Raw genomic sequence first — 24143 nt, 5'->3', positions numbered from 1 at the left:
TGGGGGTCCGAGTGGCGGAGGAGGGGGGATCAATCAGGGGGAAAAGGAGACATATGTAATACTTTAAACAATAAAAATAATGGTATGGAAATGTTAGAATAGCAGAAGCCTGAGATGCTAATTTCTTAGTTTCCTCATTGAATAAATAAGATGTTTCTAAGGATCCTTGGAACCATGAATGTCCTATGAACTGACTGATGAACAGGCTGTATAGAATCAAGGCAGGACATGAACCCCTGGGTAAGGAGGAATATATGCCCCGTCCAGAAATTTTCAGACAATGCCACCAGGAACTGTTTGCAGGGGCGAGCACAGTAATATTTGATGCTTACATTCCTAACTTTCCTATAAAGATACGCTACTAATTTATTAGTCATGACTTCTAACCTTTCCTGAATCTGTCTTCAGTGTACCGTTGCCTGTGGCCTACTAACTGGATGATGTGCAAAGAGATCAGTTGTTTGCTCTGCTTGACTTAGTGCACACATTTTGCCTCATGTTATTTTTATAACATTGGCCAGAGATGTACTAGAAGATTTAACCTTAATCTCAGAAATGATTCATTTGCATAAACAAACATTTTTCTCTCTGTCTTAGCACCCAAGACTAGAAACTGCTGGTCTCCCATGCAGATCACACCCCTGCATAGGCATCCGAGGAGGAAAGTACTAGAAACACCAAGCAGACTCCCATGAGGAAATGTGCCATGGACTGTAGGCATGAGGGCCAAAAAAAAAAAAAAAAAAAAAAAGGATTAGTTTCCCTTATCTTCCTATTAAACAACAATTAGACAATGCCCACCCTCATATGTGAAATACGGAAGGGCTTCTGTTTCCTCTACTCCTTCCTTGAGAAGTGGCTAAAACTCAGTACCTTCTTGCACCATGATCTCATTAAGTGTTGATTGCCAACATTTTTCCCTTCTGAGAACATAAATATCCTATTCATACAGGTATTATCTCGTGAGCCCAGGGCACTCCCAGACTCTGCCCTGTCAGCTCTCTCATATCAGCCAGAAATGCCTGAGCTGCAGATGTTGCTCATCATGGCAAAGCCACCCAGAAGTGTCCTGATTACAGAGACACAACACAGAATGGCAGCCTACGACACAGCAGGCATTCTAGCAGCCTCTCCCTAGGTTAGCCATGTGCTATATTTATACTGAACTTGTTCCACATTTGTTCAAAGCTAATCTCTAGGTACTAGGGAAACACTCTTAATATTATGAGAGGTTCCTCCGGGTACAGAAAATGGTCATCATAGCTATATATGTAAAGATATCCTGGATTTAAAAAAGAAGACATTTAAAATACTAATTTAATCAGCATATTCTTAACTTACAACCCATGGACTCACCTGAAAACACATATGCAAATATGTGCAGCATAATATGGATACTTTTCATAGGGACCTAATGCTTTTATTAGATTCTCAAAGAGTTCTATGACTTGAAAAAGCTAAGAACTACTTGATAAAAATAATAACCTTTTTTGTCAGTATGTAAAAATACAACTCAGGTCCCCAAGCAACAAGTAACAAGAAAACACAAAATGCATCACTTTTAGCTTCCATTTGAATATCTCTGAGTAATGAAAGTACATTCCAAATTAAAAGACAGTATCAGCCATACATACTCAGTTTGTGAATAGTTACTTTGCTTCAATAGTTCATTAAATAATTTTGACAATATAATTTTTAATTTGGCTTTGAATAAATTCATCCTAACAGCAGGAAAAAAAAGAGATAAGTTAAATCTAAAACAGTTCCTCAAAATTAGTACTGATGCAGTAAATGTGTTATTTAATAGAATATTTGCTGAATTTGAAGTCCAATCATGTTTGGATATGGGGAGAATTCTATTCTCGGAGTGGTATCATTCCAGGAAGGCAGAAAACCTGTAACTGAATCTCTTTCACCACTTTCCCCAAACAAATTGGGGTGCATTCCATAACACCAGCAGCCACAGTCTTAACTGCAGCTGACCAAGTCTGAGATGACCTCCAAAATCTGCTCTGTTATTAGTAACATTCTTGCCTTCATGGAATTACCAAAATGCCTATGCGGGTCAGAGTTTCATTAGTGCTGACCCAAAGTCTTCTCCCTCTGCCTGCCCTGGATCCCTCTGGTGCACACACTAGGAAAACCGTCATCACCATCCCCAGCTGTGTCATGCAATCGCAGGCCAAGTTAACTGAGGGTGAGAGCTATATATGTCTCTGCTAAATGTGAAGTCTGAAAACTGGAATTTTGGTAGAACCACTAGGATTCCAGCATATGTTTGTGATTACTATTAAGCCAGCTACTTCCAATGTATAAGTTAATTTGTATCAGTTATTCAATTTCTTTGGGGGGAGGGGCATAAACTGTTTGAGAGTTCCAAAAAAAGTTAAGTTTTTGCTTGAGTCTGATTCTTTTAAAATTAATGCTTTACTTCAATAGACTATATGATATCTATAAAGAGTTGGAGAGACCCTCCCAAAGTGAGGTACTTTTATTAATTTATTTTCATTGTTTTGGCTGGAACAATTGATATTTCTTTGGCAACTTGTTTATTTTCATTAATTAAACTGGTTGCTAAATGTGTATTTCTCATTTTTTCTTGGCCAACCCTTGATTCAGTTTCCAGAGTGTTACTACTTGAATTCCCATTGTTGTTTCTCTCTCTCTCTCTCTCTCTCTCTCTCTCTCTCTCTCTCTCTCTCTCTCTGTGTTTGTCTTATTCCTTTAAAATAAGTGAGCTAAGGTAGTTTAAGACAGTTTCCCCAATGTCAATCTGACAGTATATCTGAGGTACTGTGGTCCTGTGGATTACATCCATCACAATCTGAATAAAGCAAAGAACCCTGGTCAAAGACGTGAGAGTTCTGAATTGTCTGAAGCTCTTCCATTGACTCTTTGTGACCTTCCAAAAAAAGTTATTGCTCTGAGATTCAGAACCCTCACTGAAAAGTGAGAGGCTGTAATAGGCGAAATCTCCAGTTCCTTTTGGCTTTATGTATTCTAGAGAACTAATTGTCTGTATTTTTCTAGGATAAGCTTACTATATAAGCCTCAGTGTAGGCAGAATAAGAAGCTGTCGACATTAGGGAACTGAGTTCTATGGCCCAAGGACCACATCGGACCTCTGACTGTTTTTGTACATAAAGTTTTATTATATCAGTTATATCTATTGGGTTATGTATTGCTGCTTTCATGCTAATAATAGCAGGTTTGCAACAGAGTCCATCTGGCCAGCAAAGCCAAACGACTTTTTTAGAAAAACTTTTCCAGTCCCTGGTCTAAATGATATTCATGAGGCATGTGACTTGCTGCCTAAAGACCTCTCCTCTGTTCCCTGAATGGACCTGGAATTCCACCATTAGAGATTTAAACATTTCACATATGCTTTGGAAAGGCAAAACACCTTAAGCGTTGAGCAGATAGTCCCTTGATAAGAAACAAAGGATTCCTACCTGCTGCACTAGAAGGATAATGGAAAGGTTCCAGAAGTCAAAGCAAACTGAGCAGGTACCAAAAATAGATCTGCTTACCTCCCAATTGTGCCTGGGTCCACCATGAGGAGATGAGCCTTTAGATTCTGACACTGTGATGGGTTTTAACCTAAACCTGCTCCCTTGCTTAGACTCTCTTATATGCAACAGCCAATACCTGTAACACAGCTGGATGACAATCAGTTACAACAATAAAATAAAACCATCAAAGGGTCTATGTACACTTTTACCACTTTGGGGCTCTGATGAAATAATGTGTTTGAATCTCAAACATCATTACTGTAAATAATATATATAGTATTATTCTGTTTACGTGACTTCCAAGAACAGGCAATACTAATCTATGGTGACAGAAGTCAGAAACTGGTAGGAGATTTCCGGGGTCATAAAAATGTTCTATATCTTGTTTTGGATGGTAGTCACATGGGTGAAAGTAATCTAACTGAACACTTAACTGAGCATTTTATAAAATGTTGAGTACACCTCAATTTTTAATTTAGTAACTATTATCACTAAATAAAGAACCTATTTGTTTGGGAATATGCATTCAGAAATCTTGGAGAGCTTTAGGATCATTGCTATTATATAATTTCTCCTGCATTAAGATTAGAGGATGAAGTGACAAGTGAAAGGAGAAGAATGGAGAAAGAGGAGAAGGATTTTCTAAGCCTTTAGCCCAGTGGTTCCCAACATGAGGCACATGCCCCACAGGGGGGCAATTAGAGAATGAGTTATTAACAGTGAATTTTTTGCATTTCTTATTATTCTAGGGGCCTCATATACAGTATATAAATATATATTGTGACATATTATATATTTTTCAGTTCTGTATTATGTTTTGAAATTTTATTTGCTGTTTTTCATATCACTTCATGTTACTGTTATTTTTAAAACAATTTCTTAGTGATTTCTTCCTCAGTACTTCAACTGTCCTTTCATTCTTTTATTTTTCTCTTTCATGGATGCCATGTTCTTTGGAAGCTTGTTTAGACCAAGTTCATGGCTTTTTAGGCTTCCTCCATGTGAATAGGAGCTCACTTTTTGAATAATAAGAATTCTATGTAAAGGAGACATATGTACTACTATTTGTAATACTTTAAACAATAAAATAAAATTTAAAAAAAGAATTATATGTCACAGAGGGGGCATCAGGATTTTAGAGATGCTTAGGTGGGGCATGACCAAAAAAGGGTTGGGAAGCATTGTTCTAGCCCATTTCCTTCACAGGCGCATTCTTGCAATATACCATCAGGTAGCTCAGTTTAGGGACCTAGTCTTTCAGAAAAACTCAAAAGGAGAAAATGAGGAAAGAGGTGAAATGTGTGTGTGTTTTTTTTAAATTGTGTGTATGTTTGTTGGACTATTTAAAAATACAGAGAAAATATTCAACAACATGCTCACGTTTCTCTACTTATTTGTATTAAATATTTATTCTAATTTTGTACCAATGTTAATACAAGTATTAAATCTATCATATACGATATTGATCAGTTTTATCTTTCAAAAAATAAACTTTTTAAGTTTATTTATTGTTGACAGTATTACAGATGTTCCTATTTCCCACCCCCACTTCCTCCCTCCACCCAACCCCTGCCCCATCTAGGCCTTCACCACACTACCATCCATGTCCATGGCCTATGCATATCCTACCTAATAATAGACAAATATGCAAATTGACCATACCTCCGACACACCCACAAGCCACGCCCATAAGCCACACCCACCATCCAATCAGAGCGAGTATGCAAATTAACCCATCCAAGATGGCTACAGCCACAGAGAGCAAGGTTTCCCAGGCAACAGAGGGAAATAAGCTTTCTGCCAGCCGTTGCAGGCCTAAGCCTCCACTCAAGCTACAAAGTTTCAATTATAGAAGGTAAACAAATTCAAACAGAAATGGCGTCAGAATGGAGCTTGAGAGAGCAGGCCAGGGTTGCCACTGGCAACAGGGGAAGCAAAGCTTTCCGCACACCCTGGCCGGGACCACCCGCTTAAGGCAACAAAGTTTCAATTATAACCCCAACAGAAATGGCTGCCGCAGCGGAGGGTGCCCCAGGCTTGGCTCCTCTCCAGGCTACAAAGTTTCAATTGCAGAAGGAAAATAAATTCCAGATACCAGGGCCTCTGCTTGGGTCGCCAGGGGGCGTGGCCAGCCTGCAAACCACCACAGGCCCCCCTCGCTCAGGCCGCCCCAGATCAGGGACACCCTTCAGGGCAAACCAGCTGGCCCCCACCCCTGTACCAGGCCTCTATCCTACCTAATAAAATGGTAATATGTAAATTACCACCAGTCTGCTATACCCACGATTGGGCCAGAGGGAGGAGCAGGGGGCGGGACTCGGGGTGGCCAGGGTGGCCGATTGGGCCAGTGGGACGCTGAGCTCGTGTCGCCAGCGGTGGCTCGAGCTCAGCGTCTGTGCCATGGCTGTGCTGCAGAACAGAAGGGGCCTCTGGGGCAGCGAGCTCATGCCCCGCCGCAGACCATCAAAAGCGGGGGAGCTGGGTGCCTGTCTGCTCTGGCACCAGGCCTTTTGGAAGCCTCCTCCCCGCCGGAGGCTTCTGAAAGGCCTGGTGCACCAGCGGACAGGCACTCAGCTCCACTGCGATCGAAAGCGAAAGCGTGTAGGGAACCCTACACGTGCATGTTTCAATCATGCACTGGGCCTCTAGTATGTATATAAATTCTTTGGTTAATATTTTCCCATTCCCCCCACTCTCTTTAAACTGGAAGAAAAAAAAAGTAAAATTCTTAAACAGTACTCAACATTTCTATTAATTGGCCTCCAAATTTATAATCATCTAAAGATTAGTTCTGCTTATGGGACAGGCTATTATTTTTCAAAGAAAAGCTGAAAGATTAACATCTTACTAATATATGATCCTGACTTGGGTAGCTTGATTAAAATAAGCCAAACTCTACTTAGAGTAATTGCAGGCACTGAAATTAGACAACAATTTATGCTTACTACCAGACAGCATAAGTATTCAAGAGATTAAATAAGCAAAGTTAAATGAGAACGGGAAGGGTGTTGTTATAAAATTTGTACAGGTCTGAAACCATGTTTTGGTTGAATATATAGGATTTTCTAATTACCTTCATTTCCAACTTAATAATAGAGAAAATAAAATTTAAGTGTTAGAAGAGACCTTAGAGGTCAACTAATGGAACCTCTTCATTATCCAAATTAAGAAACTGGGCATGTAACTGAGTTCAGACTGACCCTAATCGTTACCCAAGTGCACAGGAAGTGGTCTCTACCCTCCCTCTACTTTCACATTACCTGGCCTTAGTCATACCAGCAATTGCGACTGGCTGCATGCTGCTGTCCTTTTCCTCAGACTGGTTCTTCTGCCAGAAACATTCTTCCCTCTCTCATTCCCTCTACTAACTTTTTAATATATATATATATATATATATATATATATATATATATATATATATATTTTATTTCAGAGAGGAAGGGAGAGGGAGAGATAGAAACATCAATGATGAAAGAGAACCATTGATCAGCTTCCTCCTGTATCCGCCCGAAACCCAGGCATGTGCCCTGACCAGAAACTATGACCTCCTGGTTCATAGGTCAACACTCAACCACTGAGACACCCCGGCCGGGCCCCCTCTACTAACTTTTAAAGACTTAAGTTAGTTATCAACTCCTCCCAGAAGTTTTCTTAACCCCTCTCTCACTCTCACCAGTGTAACTCCTGAGTGTTAGTTACACCTTCTCTGCTCTCCTAGAGCACCTCATGCATTTTTTCTCAATCATTCTTTCAATCATTCAAATACTGAGTGCTCATTCTTGGCTGGTGGGCTAATGCTAGGGAGAAAGAGAGAGAGAGAGAGAGAGAGAGAGAGAGAGAGAGAGAGAGAGAGAGAGATCACAGCTGCCCTCAAAGGAGCCAAGCATGGCTCCTTTGAGGGCAGCTGTGATCTCTCTCTGATAATGAGTTCATCTATTTTCTGTTAATGAGTTCATCTATTTTCTTCAAAGGACTATTAACCATCTTTGTGCCCCAGAACCTGATATGGTATATGGCATATAAAGGCTCAATAGAGGTTTGTTCAAGTTCACTTTTATTGTAAGAATGAATTTGAATTCTTATTTTAATGAGTGAAATGACCCTTAAGCAAAATTTAATCTTTAACAATGAAGGGTATATTTACCTATTTATTATCCATGTTGCTCTTATTTTTACATGTCAAGACATGCTCATTTTTAATTGTTCCAGTTTTTATTTTTATTAATTATTCTTCACTTCATAACACATTACCAAGAGTTTATGTTATCCTATTAATAAAGACTAATTTAGTGAATTCTGGGAAAGCACATATTATGTAAGTTCAGAACAGTATATTCTCTAACAGAATACCAATCCAAGATTTCTAATATTTCTAGGGTCAAAATAATAGAAAATTATGAACATCTCATCACATATATAGTAGGATTATTAACTTCACTACTATTTAATGAATTGTTCATTTACTCAATAAGCATATATGTACCTGGCATTGAATTAGCCAGGGATACTGAGATGAGAAAGACATGGTCCTAGGTGTCAGCAAACTCCTGGTCTTTAGAGAAGTCAGCTACACAAGCACATTGTGAGATACGTGCATTACTAGAAGAATGTATGAGGTAGAGGAGACACAAAGATGGAAGGGACCAACTTAGATTGAGGTGGGAGGCAGTCAGGGAAGACTTCACAAAGGAAGTGATGCTCAGATTTTTAAGATTTCTCTGATCGCTTCTCAACCCAAGGAGAGGCCACATTTCCACATTTCAACCAACACTTTGCTTATTCAGCCACCACTTGTTAAGACTATTGAGTGTCATGCCCTTTAATGGGGGAGGGGGAAGGTGGTTGAGAATACAGCAATGAAGGAAATAGACATGTTTTGGTCCTAACAATGCTCATATACTATTATGGGACTAGCGATAAAATTTCATCCTATATGCAAGAATGTTATTATCAAAGGATATAAATAGAGGACTAAATGTGTTTAAGTCTTACATTTTAAATTTTTATATGTTTTTATTGAATTTTTTTTTTTAGAGACAGAGGTAAGCAGAGGGAGATTTAGAAAACATCATCAATGAGAGAAAAACATCCAGCAGCTGCCTCCTGCCACGCCCCCTACTGGGGATTGAGCCCACAACCCAGGCATATGCCCTGATCAGGAATCAACCAGTGACCTCTTGGTGCAGGGGAAGATGCTCAATCCACTGAGCCACACCAGCTGAAGTAAGTCTTACATTTTATAAATGCCACGTTTCTTTCCTGACTTTATCAGATTTATAGTTTTTGGTTAGTTCTCAAAAGCTAAAATTTTATAATAGGTTCTATTTGCTGTCTCTATTTTTTCACCTCACACTCTTCAACCTGTGGCAAACTGGCTTCCACCTCTACGACTCTATTAAAGACACGCTAGTAAAGATCTTCATTGCTATCCATGCTACAAGTCCAGTGGACAATATTCAGTCTTCACCTTATTAGTCATTAGCTACTCTTTTTAAATATATATATATATTAATTTCAGAGAGGAAGAGAGAGGGAGAGAGAGATAGACACATCAATTATGAGAGAGAATCATTGATCGGCTGCCTCCTGCACGTCCCACAATGAGGATCAAGCCCACAGCCCAGGCATGTGCCCTTGACCAGAATCAAACCTGGCACCCTTCAGTCTGCAGGCTGACGCTCCATCCACTGAGCCAAACCAGCCAAGGCAGTCATTAGCTATTCTTCATATGGTTGTCCACTCTTTCTGAATCTAACGCCTTGGCTTCTGGAATGATATCCTTTTGGTCTCCATCAAAGGTTCTTGATGCTTTTCCCTTCCCTGATTGGCATTTCTCCTGCTCCAGGTTTCGTCTTTGTTCCACTATAGACACTGCCTCTATAGACACTCTATGCTCTCCTGCCAGATCTTACCAGGTCCCAGTAGTATCTATCTCCCAAATGCTGAGGTCTCCTGTGAATAAAGAGCTGAGAACTTTCAGCTTTGATCTCCCTCCGGTTTCTAATTGTATAGCCAACTACCTGCTGGGCATACACACTTAGCTCAAAATTCCACATGTTAAACTCATCTCCCCATCCACAATTTGCTCATCCACCAGAATTCTCTCTCTCTCTTTTTTTTAAAGGCACACCATTTTTATTAATACTTACATGCAGAGGAATTTACAGAAAATAAGTAAAACTCAAAGAAGCAGTTAGAAGCTTTTATGTGCTTCTTAAATAAGGGAGAGATGTGGCTTCAATGGATGATAAATTGTGGGGAAATGACTAGGAAATATGTGGGAGAAACAAGCTAAGAGCTATTCTGGTAAGTCCTGTTTACGCAAGCTCATCTTGCCCATCTTTGATGATGGAAGTCATTCTTCTCTCCCTATTGGGGGGAGGGACACCTTCCTCAGAGGGTATTTATATCCTGCTTTTAGGCAATGAAGGGAGGACAGAGAACTCTTCCTGCATCTGCTGACTTCCAACTGCCTTCACCTCAAAATTACCTTTATGCCAAAGTGGCATATGTTGGGGTGGCACATTCTGATCCTCTTCAAGGTTCCAGAAAGATCAAATACCTGTCCAGGTTTACACAGGTGATGAGTGGAGGACTCTGGGATTTAAATCCACATCTGCCAGGCTCTAAAGCATCTGCTCTTTAAAAGTAAACATTCAGAAAAACAGTCTGGTTTCCCTGTTTGTTTGTTTTTAATTATTGAAATAATACTTTCATCCCAAATAATAACTGTCATTTTGTTACTATAACATGATTCTGCTTCAGAGTGCTTTTATGAATTAGCTCATTTACTAGTAATCCTCTAAGTCAGGAGTGGGAACCTTTTTTCTGCCAAGGACCATGTGGATGTTTATAACATCATTCGAGGAACATATAAAATTATCAACTTAAAAATTAGCCTGCTCTATTTGGTCAAACATTGAGTTAACTCACCCCTAATGCCTTGGCAAGGCCAGAGCAAATGATTTCATGGGCCTTATATGGCTCCATGGGCCAGATATTCCCCAGCCCTGGTCTAAGGAATAGAATGACAGGATTTGCTACACTGGATTTACAAACGAAGAAACGAAGTAACAAAGAATTTAATGACTTGACTATAGCCAAACAACCATTTGGTAGCACCATTGCAACCTTGTCTAGGTCTCCTTGTCTATCTGGCCAGAAAGATGCCTTTTGTTGGCTATTTCATTATTGCTTCTTCCCTAACTGCCTTCCCAATGAATTTAAATGGGATTATTTCATTTAACCACAGACCTCGGGGGCATAGCCTCCCAGGGTATTATGCAAGTCACTGTTCTGAAATCCTGTGACCTGGGTCTGAGCCCAGGTTTAACTACGTGGGGTAACAGGACCTGCCTTTCGGGATGAACTGGAAAGGAGATAAGGCAGCAGAGAATGTTATAGGGGGGCCTCCACTTCCCTGACCACAAGCCTCCCACCAGAAAAACTTGCTTTCCTCTTTCCATCTGGATTGTTTATCCCTAGGGCAGAAGGAGTGATGTACCTGGTTCGGGCGTTTAGAGAAAGCTGGGCAAAACTCATCTGTCCAGGACTGCATTCTGCCTCGCTGTGAGTACAGAGCGGTCTGTGTCTGTGGGGAGGCCTGTGTTGTAGGTCAGAGGTGAAGGCTACTGCAAACACCAAGCCATGTTCTCCAACCTACCTGATCTGTAAGAAAGGTGCTCTTCTGATTTCCATTGCCTGCCTCTGTTCAGTTGATTCTAAACTCAGGCAGGGAGAATAGATGTTATATAGAACCCAACAAATAAATAGATCCTTTGTTGTCCTTGTTCATAGAAGAAGGTGTCGTAAATACACTGAAAAAAATTGTATCTGAGCAAAGTGATAAATAATTTTTGACATGTGAACCAAGTTTTAACTTGTAGGTGTGAAAATGCTTTTATGTCATAAATCTAAATGGGTATTAATTGCTTTCCCACAAAAATCACAGGTGGTTCTGGTGAAGTTTGATAAGTAAGTATTTCAGAAGTTTCCAAATGTCATAAGAGCAAACAAAATATTAAAAAACAAACAACTGAAGAAGTGGAATAATTATTATGCTAATAAAATATCACTAAAATCTGGAAAATGGAAGTAAAATACTTCTTTTTACCTTTTTAATTACAGCCATTAAAGTGATTAGCAGTAGGAAAGTCCTAGGATTTTCCTCTAGTGCCAATTTTTCTTACAGAAAAGTCATAGCCCATTTGGACTTTCAAAAATTATTCTTGCCTGGCCAGTTGGCTCAGTGGTTGAGCATCGACTATGAACCAGGAGGTCATGGTTTGATTCCAGGTCAGGGCACATACCTGGGTTGCAGGCTCGATGCAGTTGGGAGAGTGCAGGAGGCGGCCAATCAATGGTTCTCTCTCATCACTGATGTTTCTATCTCTCTCTCCCTCTCCTTCCTCTCTGAAATCAATTAAAAATATTTTAAAAAATACATTATTCTTTGAACTTGTTATAGCTCTTATTACTGAGGTTTGGGAACCCTTCCACCCAAGGGAATCAGTACATCAACTTGTAGTAAGAACAGACTGACTGATAATCCTGCCCATTCGCCTTCCTCCTCTGGTGTCTCAGACTCTCTTCTCCTCTGACTTTTCGTCTATGCCAGCTCCTCCTTGCTGACTCTTCCACCAACTCTTTAAATGCTGGAGTTTCTGGTCCTCCTGTTTTCTTCTTACCTGTCCATGGGCATCCCCATCTACACTTGCGTTGAGGACTTCTAAATCCATACTTGCCCCCAAATTATTCTCCTGAAACTACATTCAAATTCCTAACTGCTGGAGGTATCACAGCTGTCTCAAACACAGCATGTCTAGAACTCAACTCTTTCTATACACTTCTCCCAACTTGAAAGATTTCAAATAAAAGTCTGCTTCTCTTGACAAACTGGAAAATCTGATAATACAGAACTCATGTGAAAACAACTGGCTGGAGGTAAGGAGTAGCTGCCACCTTTAAATGAAGCCTGAGGCCTCCTGTTGTGCACAGTCCCTACCACTTCCAACGTCTATACCTGGCTGACTTCACACAATACGTTCCTGGCCTGGCAACTGTAGATGCCTCAGTTTGTGACCGGTGAAGTAGGTCATCCAAGATCATCTGCTGAATTAAGAAATGAATTAATGAACCAAATAGCAACACTCTTTTCTATTCAGACTGGAATTACCTGATTTTACTGAATCCTGACTCACCAGTTACTAAACGGATTGCAATGTCGCATAACCTCTCTATGCCTCAGTGACTTCATTCATGAAATACTCATCCACCAGAATTCTCAATTTTAATTAATACCACTCCAAAACAGAAACCCAAGTTATTTTTCCTAGCCCCCAGTAGACACTTCATCACCAAATCAAACCAACTTCATTGCTTGTTTCTCCCACAGAATCTATTATTCCTTCACCCACATTCCTAGGACCCTAGTTTAGGCCATCATCACCTTTCCTTGAAGGATGGCATTAGCCCTCTAAATTTTTTCTCTACCCCAAGTCATGGTCCTGCTTCAAACCATCTTTTATACTCCAGAATCTGGGGGAACCTGGAACAGAATGATCAAACAGTTACAGCATTACAATTTTATTTTATAGATTTTAACCTAATAGTGTTGAAGCCATATTAAAACAGCAATGATCTGAATCCAATATGAGCAGGGCGGGGAAGGGAAGAGACAGAAGAGAGTAAAATGTGGTTAGCTGAAGAGAGCTCCTTCTTAAGACATAAGGAAGTCCTCTGAGTAGCAACTTCCACGAACTATAAGAGAATTGGTGCTAATTTTTTTTTAACTCTCACAAGAAGAACTGGATAAAAGTACTTCCATGTTTGTTTAGGACTGGTGTAAACAGAATCAGCTTCACTGAAGCTTCTTCTAAGCAATGACTCATGTTGTTTTAGCTGGTGCTGACTCCCTGCCCCGAAGAGGATGACACAGCCTTGAACAGGCAGAGCACGGCCTGGCCTGCTGTCTCCAGCTCCATACAAGCTTCCAGCCACTGGGAGAGGTGGGCGTTCTCTAGAGCCGATCTTTCTGCAACTAAGCACAATTCAGATTTCACAAAAACAGTTGCCAAGTCAACCTCGTAATCACTGAGCTTTACAAACGAGGAGGGAAAGAAGTTAGGTTGTGGTATGTGAAAAATCACAGGGGCCAGCCATCCTCTGGTTTTCAAAACAGAATGTGCGGAAACTTAGTCAGCTTTTTCCCCATTTAATTGCTTACTCTATGGAGGTCAGCAAATGTTTTCCTTTAAGATTCCAATGAGAAGCTGCAGCCAGTGTGTTTTCCAGACGCTCCACATAAAACTTAAGGAGATAATGTGCACGGATAGTTGTAATAGTATTTGAAAGGAAGCTAAGGAAATGCCTTTCTCACAACCATCACCACCTTTTCTCTAGGTCTATGCTAGTTCTCACTGTTTCCCAGTGAGAAAGCCAGTTTCCCCCTCATCCATGATCTCCTTGCTGTTGGCCTAGCTGCTCCCAGAACACTCTGGACCATGTTGTGGGCCTCAGTCCCCTGGTAAGGGGAGCTGGTGACCAGGGGGCAGCAGACGGTAGTCAGGGCCTGGCTCAACAAGCGGGTTATTCCTTCTGAGGCTCCAGCGAGACACTGTTCCATACTCTCTTCCCAGTTGCATCACAGGGGTTGTTCCTTGCAGTCCTCACTCATGACTGGATCTCCATGATGCCCAGTTCCCATTGATAACACACTCTGAGCAACCTGGCTGATAAGAACAGTTAGAGAAGACTTCTAAAGACATGCAGTTTGCCGAGGAGCCAGACCACTCTTTTTACGGACAGTAACTAAAATAACTGTCCAATCTCTGTAGCTCTGGTGTCCTGAGAACCAAAGTTTATCAAAATGAATACCTTAAAAAATAAACAAGTGACCAGAGCCAAGAGGCCATTCTGATTCTGACTTCCCCAGAAGATTCAAGTCCAGACTATAATGGGCCCTGGATTTGTTTTCTCAACAGAAACCCTTGAAGCCCAATCTAGGTGTGGCATTATCCATGGCTCCAAGGTCACTGATGGATAAGAACTGCACCCAGGCTTATGAGAGACTAGAGATGGGTCCTACGTCCGGATGGCCACAACCTATCTTATCTTATCCTAAATTTCTGAGCAAGACTTAGAACAGAACTGATCTTTACAAAGCTATGGTCCAGGACCTGGCTGGTCCTTCGGTTGGTTTCAAATAGAGATAAGGTGAAAACCTGACTGAACACTGGGAGACAGAGAAGAAGGCCCCATTAATTCTTCTGGAGTGTTTTCTCAACATACATTAAGAATGCTTATGTTATAAGTCATATAGCAAGGAACAGAGTAAAATATACTTTTTAAAAACATATTTTATTGATTTTTTACAGAGAGGAAGGGAGAGGGATAGAGAGTTAGAAACATTGATGAGAGAGAAATATCGATCAGCTGCCTCCTGCACACCCCCTACTGGGGTTGTGCCCGCAACCAAGGTACAAGCCCTTGACCGGAATCAAACCTGGGACCCTTCAGTCTGCAGGTCCACTGAGCCAAACCGGTCAGGGCTTTTTTTAAAAAAAATATATATATATACATATACATATTTATATAAAAAATATATATATATATATATATACTTTTTTAAACCACAGAAATCTACCTTAGTAGCTAAAGAAAGCAATTATTAAAACTAAAATGAAAAATTCTAAGAGCTAGTTACTAAGAACATAAACCTAAGGATTAAAGAATTAAAAACTGCCCTCCCTGCTTCTGCCCAAAAAAGCCCAAGGAAGATTTCCTGTTACAGATTGCTTGGATCTCACTTTCCTGGTCAAGCTGAATGACTTCTCTAGCACATTCTGTCTATTTTAAAATATTCTTACCTAAATAAGACTGCATGAAGGGCAAGAATAGTTTTTTAAAATTAAAAAAGAATATATTGTAATTGCAGTTCTTTCAAGTGATAACGTTTTTCTAATAAACTATTTATATGCATTCACACTTAACCTACTTCATGCGTATTTCATTAAAACAGAGTAGGAATGATTGCAAAAGGAAAGACTAAATCAAAACTAAACATTTATAACATCTACCATGTGGAAGTTGTTGATGCTGGTTGCTAAGGGGGATACAATAATACTGACCCTGCTCTCAATAAACCTACAACAAAACTCAGGCAGAAAAACACTAAATACATAATATATTAAGTAATGTTTCAAGATTGAAATAACAGGTTTAAAAAGCACCAGTTTTGGAAGGATTGGGAGGGAATCCTGGCTCTCTCATTACCTCACTGTGTGATTTTGGGCCTCAGTTCCTTCCTGGCATAGGACTGTTGTAAGGACTAAATGAAGTCTTGTATGTCAAGTCAAGCTCAGTTAAGGTATCAATAAAACTAGGCCTTCTTTTTAAAGCAGACACCACCAGACAATGCATGATTAATTACCAAATAATTACTGTTATGGCAGGTGAAAACTCTTTTGGGTATTAGGATTAAGGAATTCTTCAGAAGTTTAGTCCTTACTTCTTTGACTATGTTTATTCTCTTTTGTTTTGCTTTTTATCTCCTGCCACTTAAATACAGGTTTAGTCCCAACCATTGACATGTTAACTTCATCCACTGTGTGAATTTTCCAGTGTGGTAATGAAGGTAGGGAAAAGTGGGAAGGAAAGACATCAAATATCTTATTATTAGCTATAATGTCATTTTAGTACGTACGCTTAACATTTTTTCTAAACACCTGTCAGATTTCTCTACTGATCTGTAAAGATAAAATCCTTCTTTTAGGAACTTTGTAGGAAGATAAATGCAATAGCCAGTGTTTTCTAAATTGATTTCATAAATGAATACTGAACAGGAAATGTCAAAGGAATTATCTTCTTTATACATTACAGATGTACAGATAGAGATGTAAAGACTTATCTCTTATACATAAAAGATAATCAGTACCACAACTTAGAATTACTAAAATAGTACAAATAAATCACAAGTGTTTGACAATTTCAAAACAACTACATACTACTCTGTCTCTGATTTCCGTTTCTCTTTCCTGTCCTTTGTATTGTGTGTTTGTGTGCAGCCGTCATCTGTTCATCTAGGGATCAGAAATGGAATGCACAGGTTTAATTAGTTTTAAGAGTAACATGAGACCCTCAGCTGGTTCTCTAAGTGACACTTAGAGCATGTTCTCCCACCCTTGGAATTACTTGGCACTCACTGCCTGTCAAAAGGATAGTTTTGTCAAAAATATTCATTTAGTGAGGAGTGATTTAACACATTTGATACTCAAAGAATGTCTCATAACCCCTAGATATTTAAGAAGATGAAAACACAATAAAACAATCCACTGCTTTCTTTAGTTCCCATCTAAGAGAATAAAGCAACTTTATTATTTTGTTTTGATGTACACCTCTAGTAATCACAAAGAAATGGACACATGAAACTTCATGGGATGAAGAAGGACACATGATCTGAAACTCATTAACCCACGTAACCAGAGCATAGCAAGGAACTGAAAGCAAACCAGCAAACCAAAAAAACTCAAAGAAACCGACATAAATGCTATCAAAATCTTTTGTTAAATTACACATTTTAGTCCTTTGAACAGCATTTTCTTTACACAGTTCTAACAAGCTTAATTATCTAATCAAAAGTAGATTACAAAGCATGTTAAAAATAGCCAGAGCAGAAAGAACAGAACACTGCCAAAGGCTTTCAGGACTGCCTGAAAATAAGGGGAAAATAACAACAATGACAGATAATACTTTAGTTATATAAGAAATAAAACAATGCACCAATATAAGCTATTTACTATTAAGGCAAGCAAACTTACACATCTCAATAGATGCCTTTACTGTAGTACCATAAACCACACTGTCTTACTAATGAGTCATTAAAAAAGGGTCATTTCTACATTATTTAAGGCTACATCTGACTTTTCATACAGAGACTTAAAGGCAAAACAAACACTCTATTGCTTAAGTGGATAAACTTTAGTCCCAAAATGTTCGTCAAAGAAACATTTTATTCCCTTCCTTTGCTTTGCTACAAAACATTTCACTTTTATTCTTTGCTGGAACTAATATCTAGAGACCATAAATTGAGAAAACAGAGAACAGAAATTACTTTAGAAATGAAATAGTTTGGTTTAAGGATGGAATGAGAAGACATTTTGATTATATGCAAATTAGAACGTTTGCTATCATTGTAATGTGCAAGTAACATCTTAGGAACACTAGAAGGGAAATATGTTTTCCATCAAGAGAAACAGTTCTAAGAAAACAGAAAGCCTCCATAGCCTCACTAACAGACCCCAGCAACGTGAGATTAACAACTACCCTCCTTTTCTTCTTATCCTCACCCAAGGGTATTTTTTCCATTGATTTTTTTAGAAAGAGTGGAGTGGAGGGAGAAGAGAGAGAGAGGAGAGAGAGAGAGAGAGAGAGAGAGAGAGGAACATTGCATGTGAGAGAGAAACAGCGATTGGTTGCCTTTTGCATATGTCCTGACTGGGCAGGGATCAAGCCTGCAGCCAACCAAGATAGGAGGTACATGCCCTTGACCAGGAATCAAACCACTGAGCAAAACTGGCCAGAGCTAACTACCCTCTTGATGCAGAATTTCACTTAGTATCTTTGTGATTACTTTTCTTTTAATCCAATAATAAAATTTTCCTTCCAAAGAATCATGAAACTTTGAAAATTAGAGAATTTCTTTTTATAGGTTTCATGAACTCAAACTAGAAAAAAAAGTAAACCATTCTATCACAAAACTGTGGGGGAAAGAGTAGGTTAAATAACTATTGATGCCTTTTTACATTTACTTGGTTCACTTTGTAAAGGTGTACAGTAACTCCCCCATGACCATTCTCATATATTAACTACACAGGGGAAAACTATAGTTGTACAATAGGGAACCCTGGCTGACATCACCTTAAGCAGGTGATCAGAGTTAACATCAACATTAGTGAGACATACTGACATCACGTACCCCTGACATGATGTTACTGAGAAGGGCCCAACGTCATTCTGCAGAATTCTCACCCAAAATGCCTATCTTCAGTTTAATCATATAGGATATGAGACCAATCCAAGTTGAGAGACTTCTTCGCAACAACCAATCGGTACCCTAAAAGCATCAAGGTCATAAAACGCAAGGACAGACTGTCACAGATTGGTGGAGGTTTGGGAGGCATGAGTAAATCCATCCTGGATTCAATTCTACAACAGAATGGAATTCCAGTGCTAGTGGAAAACTGGTGAAACCAGGAAAAAGCCTATAGTTTAGTTAATAGCGTTTTACCAGTATTCATTTTTCCATTTTATGATGGAACTGTGGTTTTGCAAAATGTTAACATAGAGGAAGCTGGGAGAAGCTTACACAGAACTCACTGAACGACCTTGGAGAGTTTTCTGTAAGTCTAATATTGCATCAAAGTAAAAGTTAAGAAAAAGATGTCATCTCTATCCTCATGAAAGTGACTCTGTAACATCCTAAGTTCTCTAAATGTTGTGGACACACGAAGGATTAATGATCGGGGAGGACTGAGTAGGTTAAAAATGGACAAAGCAACTGGCCCAATGTTTGGGCAAACGACACGATCAAAGGAAATGTGCCAGATGTTTTCCACTCGCTCTACACAGGGAGGCACCCCACTCAGCAGGGGCCCACTGTAAAGAGAAACCGGAGACACAAACTCTGATTTCAGCCCTAACATAGTGACCTATAAATATCTTATTCTCTCTTAAGACTCCTATTTCTCTTATTATTTCTGAATCCTCTAGATAAAGTCCAACTGCTGTGCTGATGTATATGCCCATAAGCTCACAGAAATGTCTTTTCATTAATTTCAATCCAGGAAAGTACCAGTTAAGATGTCATTAAAAGTTCCTAAACTTAGTCTTTTCTACAAAATAGTTACTTTCCAGTCATCATTTTCATATAATCATTCTCATTCTAGTTATGATATGAGGAAACCACATCCCCTTGACAAAAGTTTAACGTTGTTGTAGAATTAGAATGCCCAGGATAACCTTGGTTAGCTTCTATGTTTGTTTTTGAGGAAGAGTTGGTTCTTTGCTTCTTCTATTTTTATCCTCTCTCGGGAAGTTTATGGCATAATGAGATAAACAAAAGAAATACTCATGGCCATTTAACACTACACCTTCACAGAAAAATGTGGTATACTTTATCTGTATATAACTTAGAAGATCTTTGAAGATATCCAGCTTTCTCTTTGGCTTCTTTTCACTTTGTAAGTGAAGTTATTTTGTATGTATGTCAACATGTTCACCATGGATTCTGAATGAGGGTGGAGAAGCTTAGCCTCTATAAAAGGCACATGATTCTAAAGACAATTCCAACCATCTGTTGTAACAGAACTGAGAATGTATAAGCCTTCATTCTCATTTTTCTTTACAGGATAAAATGTAAAGGACAGAATGTTTGCAAAAAAGAATTACTTCTCCTCCCAACAAATACTTAGTACTCTTGAGTCTCTTTCCTGCATGAGCAAGTTTTAGGGATTGGTACTAACACTATCTTACTCTCCTCCTTACATCAACAACTGTGGTTAAAAGTGATCATAGTAATAATACAGCTAACAACTAGAGGCTTCCTTGGTATCCGACACTATTCTAAGCAGCTGAGGCAAGTTGCCTAAGGCCACAGGCTGTAAAGGAGGTAGGTGGAGTCTGACCCCAAGCCAGAGTAACTGGTGCTTCATACTGGCTACTGACTTTAATAAAAGAGAATGGGCAGGCCCGAAAGAAATTGCAATGGGCACCTGGCTTCAGTGTTGAAAATTAACAGGAAGAAGCTTGCGACTGAGCAGCCTTTACTCAGCTTCAGCGACTGCTGGCAGGCGCAGAGGAGGCCTGAGCTGCTGGATCATTTGATTTTCTTTCTTTTCTTTTTTTTCTCTCCTTTCCTCTCTCTCTCTCTCTCTCTCTCTCTCTCTCTCTCTCTCTCTCTCTCTCTCTTTCTCTCTCTTAATAAGAAGGTGGCAGTCTGGATTTATGTCTTGATTTCAAAATGTTACTGCTTATTTCCATCCTTTTCTAAAAATCCTAGTGGTCTGAAAGGTAAAGAGCCATATTCTCATGGCAGGGACTTTATTTCATTCATCTTTGTATGCCTAATACCTAATGTGCTACTGGCACATAGTAGGTGCAAAAAGGTTGCCTTCTGCTGTTACAACCCCTGCCATTTTATATATGTGGTAGGAATTCATTAATTTATTCACCAAGTATTTACTGACCTACTACAATGTGCCAGACACTGTTCTAGGCACTTGGGACACAATAGTGAAGAGAAAAGGAAGAGAGAAGAAACAGAGGGTCATATTTTAGTGGGAGAAACAGGCCAAATGAAAACAAAAGCACATAAAGTCAGATGGAGTGGAGGATTGGAAAATAAGGAGATGGTTTGCTTTGAATTGAGCCCATGCCACCCAGAGCTGAAGAATGAAACTTAGGAAGTTAGATACAATAGTCCATGCTTCCTAGTGCCATACTGGTCACTACTCCACTAATATGTCACACATATGTAAGCAATTTAAAGAAAAGGGTCTTCTTGAGAGAGAGAGAGCTTTCTTCATAAGGAGAACAATAAGATCTTGCTCCTTGGCTTGAAAGGAAGTATTGATCGGTCGTTAGTGAGTCAAAGGTTAATAACTTGGGCTTGATTATTTCTGTTATCTGACTCATGATTGATGATGTCCTCTGGCTCCTCTAAAGACAGGAACCCCCTTTTGATTGCTGTTACTGGGAACCAAGGAATTAAGCCATTCTCTAGTCATTTAGTTGCAACAGGGCAGGGGCAGGGGTCGCCTATCTCCTGCATCAGAGGGTGCGTGGCACAAAGGTCCCTACAGAGAGGGTACAGGGCAGTCACCAAAAATGCAAACTTGGAGCAACATAAATCTAACGGGCAACTGGCATGGTAAAAGGCTAGCTAGCTCTGACACACAACTCCTCTGCTCTCATGTATTATCATTCCACAAGACCACATGCTGAGTTAATGGAACTTCTCCTCCAGTTTGCTTTGGAAACGGATGTAGTTTCAAGTAGCCCAAATGGCACAATCTGGCTATTGCTCCTAGACAGCTGCTGGGAGCTACAGACAGGACAGCTCTACCAGATGAGGCAGATGCCTCCTATCGCCAAGTCGTATCTAAAAATGCACAAACCTGGTCCCCAGATTCTCATCAAATCACTCATATCTATTTCGTACTCATAATTTGAGTAATTAGAGTCAATGATTATGCTTAGAAAACACCCTAAAGACAAATGCAAATTTGTATGTTCAAGCAGCCTTTAAAATAATGTGCACAGCCCCTAAGACTGGAAGAAAAATGTTCTTTTCTCGTTGTCTTTATATAAAAATTAGATTTTACTCAACCTGCACTTTTTTGGAAGAAACAATATTTTCTTTGTTAGTCAAGCCCCAAACAGATCTCATGCCAAGGCATTTTGTTCTTGTCGTGGAAACTAGCCAAAAAGATATTCCTTGAAATAAAAGTCACAATCTGTTGAAAGCCTCACAAGTCCATTAAATTAAGAAACAAGTAATCATTATCACATAACTAAAAAGCATGAGAAAAAGTTAATGACTTAAAATAAATATGCAAACTCCCCACTTGTAAAGAAAACCATCAATGGATCCATCGCTGCCAAATAGCAACATTTAAACAAATAAAATTTCCCCTAAATAAGTGTCAGATATCAAACCAACTTACTTATCAGTTAACTACTTTTGTCTACCCACAGAAACTTCCTAAAAGTCTAACATCTTTGGTTTCGTTCATGGAAGTTCCATTGGCCTTGATCTTGCATCAAATAGATGGAAACTGATAGAATAATTTAACACAGATTCCTGATTTATTAAATCTAAACTGCACATAATGAGATGGTTATAGGTCTTTTGACCCAAAAGAAATGTTATAATTGCATTTAAAGAATAGTCAACATTAGCAATAATAAAATAATACCAATGTATTTATACAATTGAAAGTGTTTTTTTTTTTAAATCTATAAATAAAATTGTTTATAAACGTCTACTGAGATTTACTTTTTGGAGAATCTCTCCATCTAGTTCGTATTAGTTCAGGTGGCATGGAGTTACTGAAGAAGCTCTGGATAGTATTCCAGGATTTAGGATAATGTATTGTAAATTCCTTTTTACTTTCTGCTTGTGTTTCACTTTAAATGCTTTTTTTAAAAAAATTCTCCCATACCTCCATGGGTGAATCTGGCAAAGATGAGGCATACGCCTGCTATCGCCAAGTTGTATCAAGAACACAACTCTGCTACTGATCTCTGCCTTCAGCCTTGGCGGGTGCGACTTCGTGCACTTCCCACTTCCAATCAAGAACAATACAAAGAACAGCAGGCTCCCTCCCCTGTCCACCAGAACTCGAAACAACCATCAAGGGATGGTGGAGGGATGCCCAGGCAGAGAACCCCGGGGCAAGCCGAACCCCCCCCCCCCCCCCCCCCCAGCCCGGAAAGCCCTGCTCCCTCCGGAGCGGCTCAGTACCTGCTGCCCGGGTGGCTGGCGGCGGCGCGGGGCGCGCAGCGCGGCTCGGAGCTGGGCGGCTGGGAGCGGGCGTACGAGTGGTAGGCGGTCAGCACCACGCCGCCCGAGTCCTCCACTTCCATCGTCAGCCGCGCATGTCTCGGCTCCCGCCCGAGAACAAAGGCGGGGACCAGCATGGACCAGCACCGGGACCCCGTCACCGGCGGGGAGGCAGGGCCCATCCAGCTCCCGGGGGCTCTCTCCGGGCTGTCAGGGCAGCCGGCCCCGCCCGCGGGGCAGCCCTATTAGCATAGATTGCAAAACACGCCCCGGAGCCCTGGAGGCGGGTGGGGGGCCCTGCGGACGAGGTGGTGGGGTGGGATCCCTGACTCTAGGAAACTGGAAACCGGCTGGGATCCTTCAAGGGCTCGGGCGAGCTGCTCTAGTCAAGTTTTTTCTTGCTTTGTTTCTTTTCCTTTTCCTTTTCTCACCTCCCCCCTTCCAGCGGGAGGCTTATCCGATAGCCAGGAACATTTCCTGCCTGGTAGCCTGGAGTGAGAGAAAGAAACCGAGCCTGGGAGCCCGGGCTGGGCAGGAGGGCAGCCAGGTCCACACTTGTGGTCTGGGAAGAAAGGAAGAAAATGCGACTCATTTAAAGCATCCACATCAAAAATGGGAGAACCGGATTACGTTGCTGTGTACTTAGTCAAGTTACAATACACTTGATTTCCTTTCGGGCAGGTAATTCCCGCTTACAGCAGGCAGAACATGTCCCTCCCTTGCCCTCAATGCCACAACAGCCGGGCTCTGACCTCACTCCCACATCCCTTTCCTCCTCCCAGTCCTGATCAAATTAACAGACAGCTTTCAGCCGGCCTGGAAATCAGGCCTCACGAGCTGAAGCCTGTTATTTCCAGAGGTCTTGAAGGGAAGTTGAGGAGTGGCTGGCTGGAAGGAGCCTGCCTACCTGGACTCTGTCTTTCACACCCTGACCAGGTGTGTTACCTGCTGTCTCTTACACGCCCCTGGGAGCTAGGTAGGATGGAAAGAGGAGTTAGTTCACCCCTTACTGAGGGATGGCCTGTTATGCTACTGAACATCTCAGAATCTGTTTCTGCATCTGTGAAAGG

The 24143-nt window shown here is 40.4% G+C and overlaps 1 protein-coding gene across 1 annotated transcript in view; it reads right to left on the bottom strand.

Moving 5' to 3' along the window:
- ARHGAP28 (Rho GTPase activating protein 28) overlaps positions 1 to 23196 on the bottom strand; it is a 145391-nt gene extending 122195 nt beyond the window's left edge. The window contains exon 1 of the mRNA XM_028139184.2: positions 23035 to 23196. Within this exon, the coding sequence (XP_027994985.2) occupies positions 23035 to 23156 (122 nt within the window). The 5' untranslated portion in view covers positions 23157 to 23196. The remainder of the gene's footprint in view (positions 1 to 23034) is intronic.
- Positions 23197 to 24143: the final 947 nt, after the last annotated feature.

The sequence above is a fragment of the Eptesicus fuscus genome, chromosome 12, assembly GCF_027574615.1.
Source record: "Eptesicus fuscus isolate TK198812 chromosome 12, DD_ASM_mEF_20220401, whole genome shotgun sequence".
NCBI classification, from domain to species: domain Eukaryota; kingdom Metazoa; phylum Chordata; class Mammalia; order Chiroptera; family Vespertilionidae; genus Eptesicus; species Eptesicus fuscus.
This window is presented reverse-complemented; position numbering and strand designations above follow the sequence as displayed.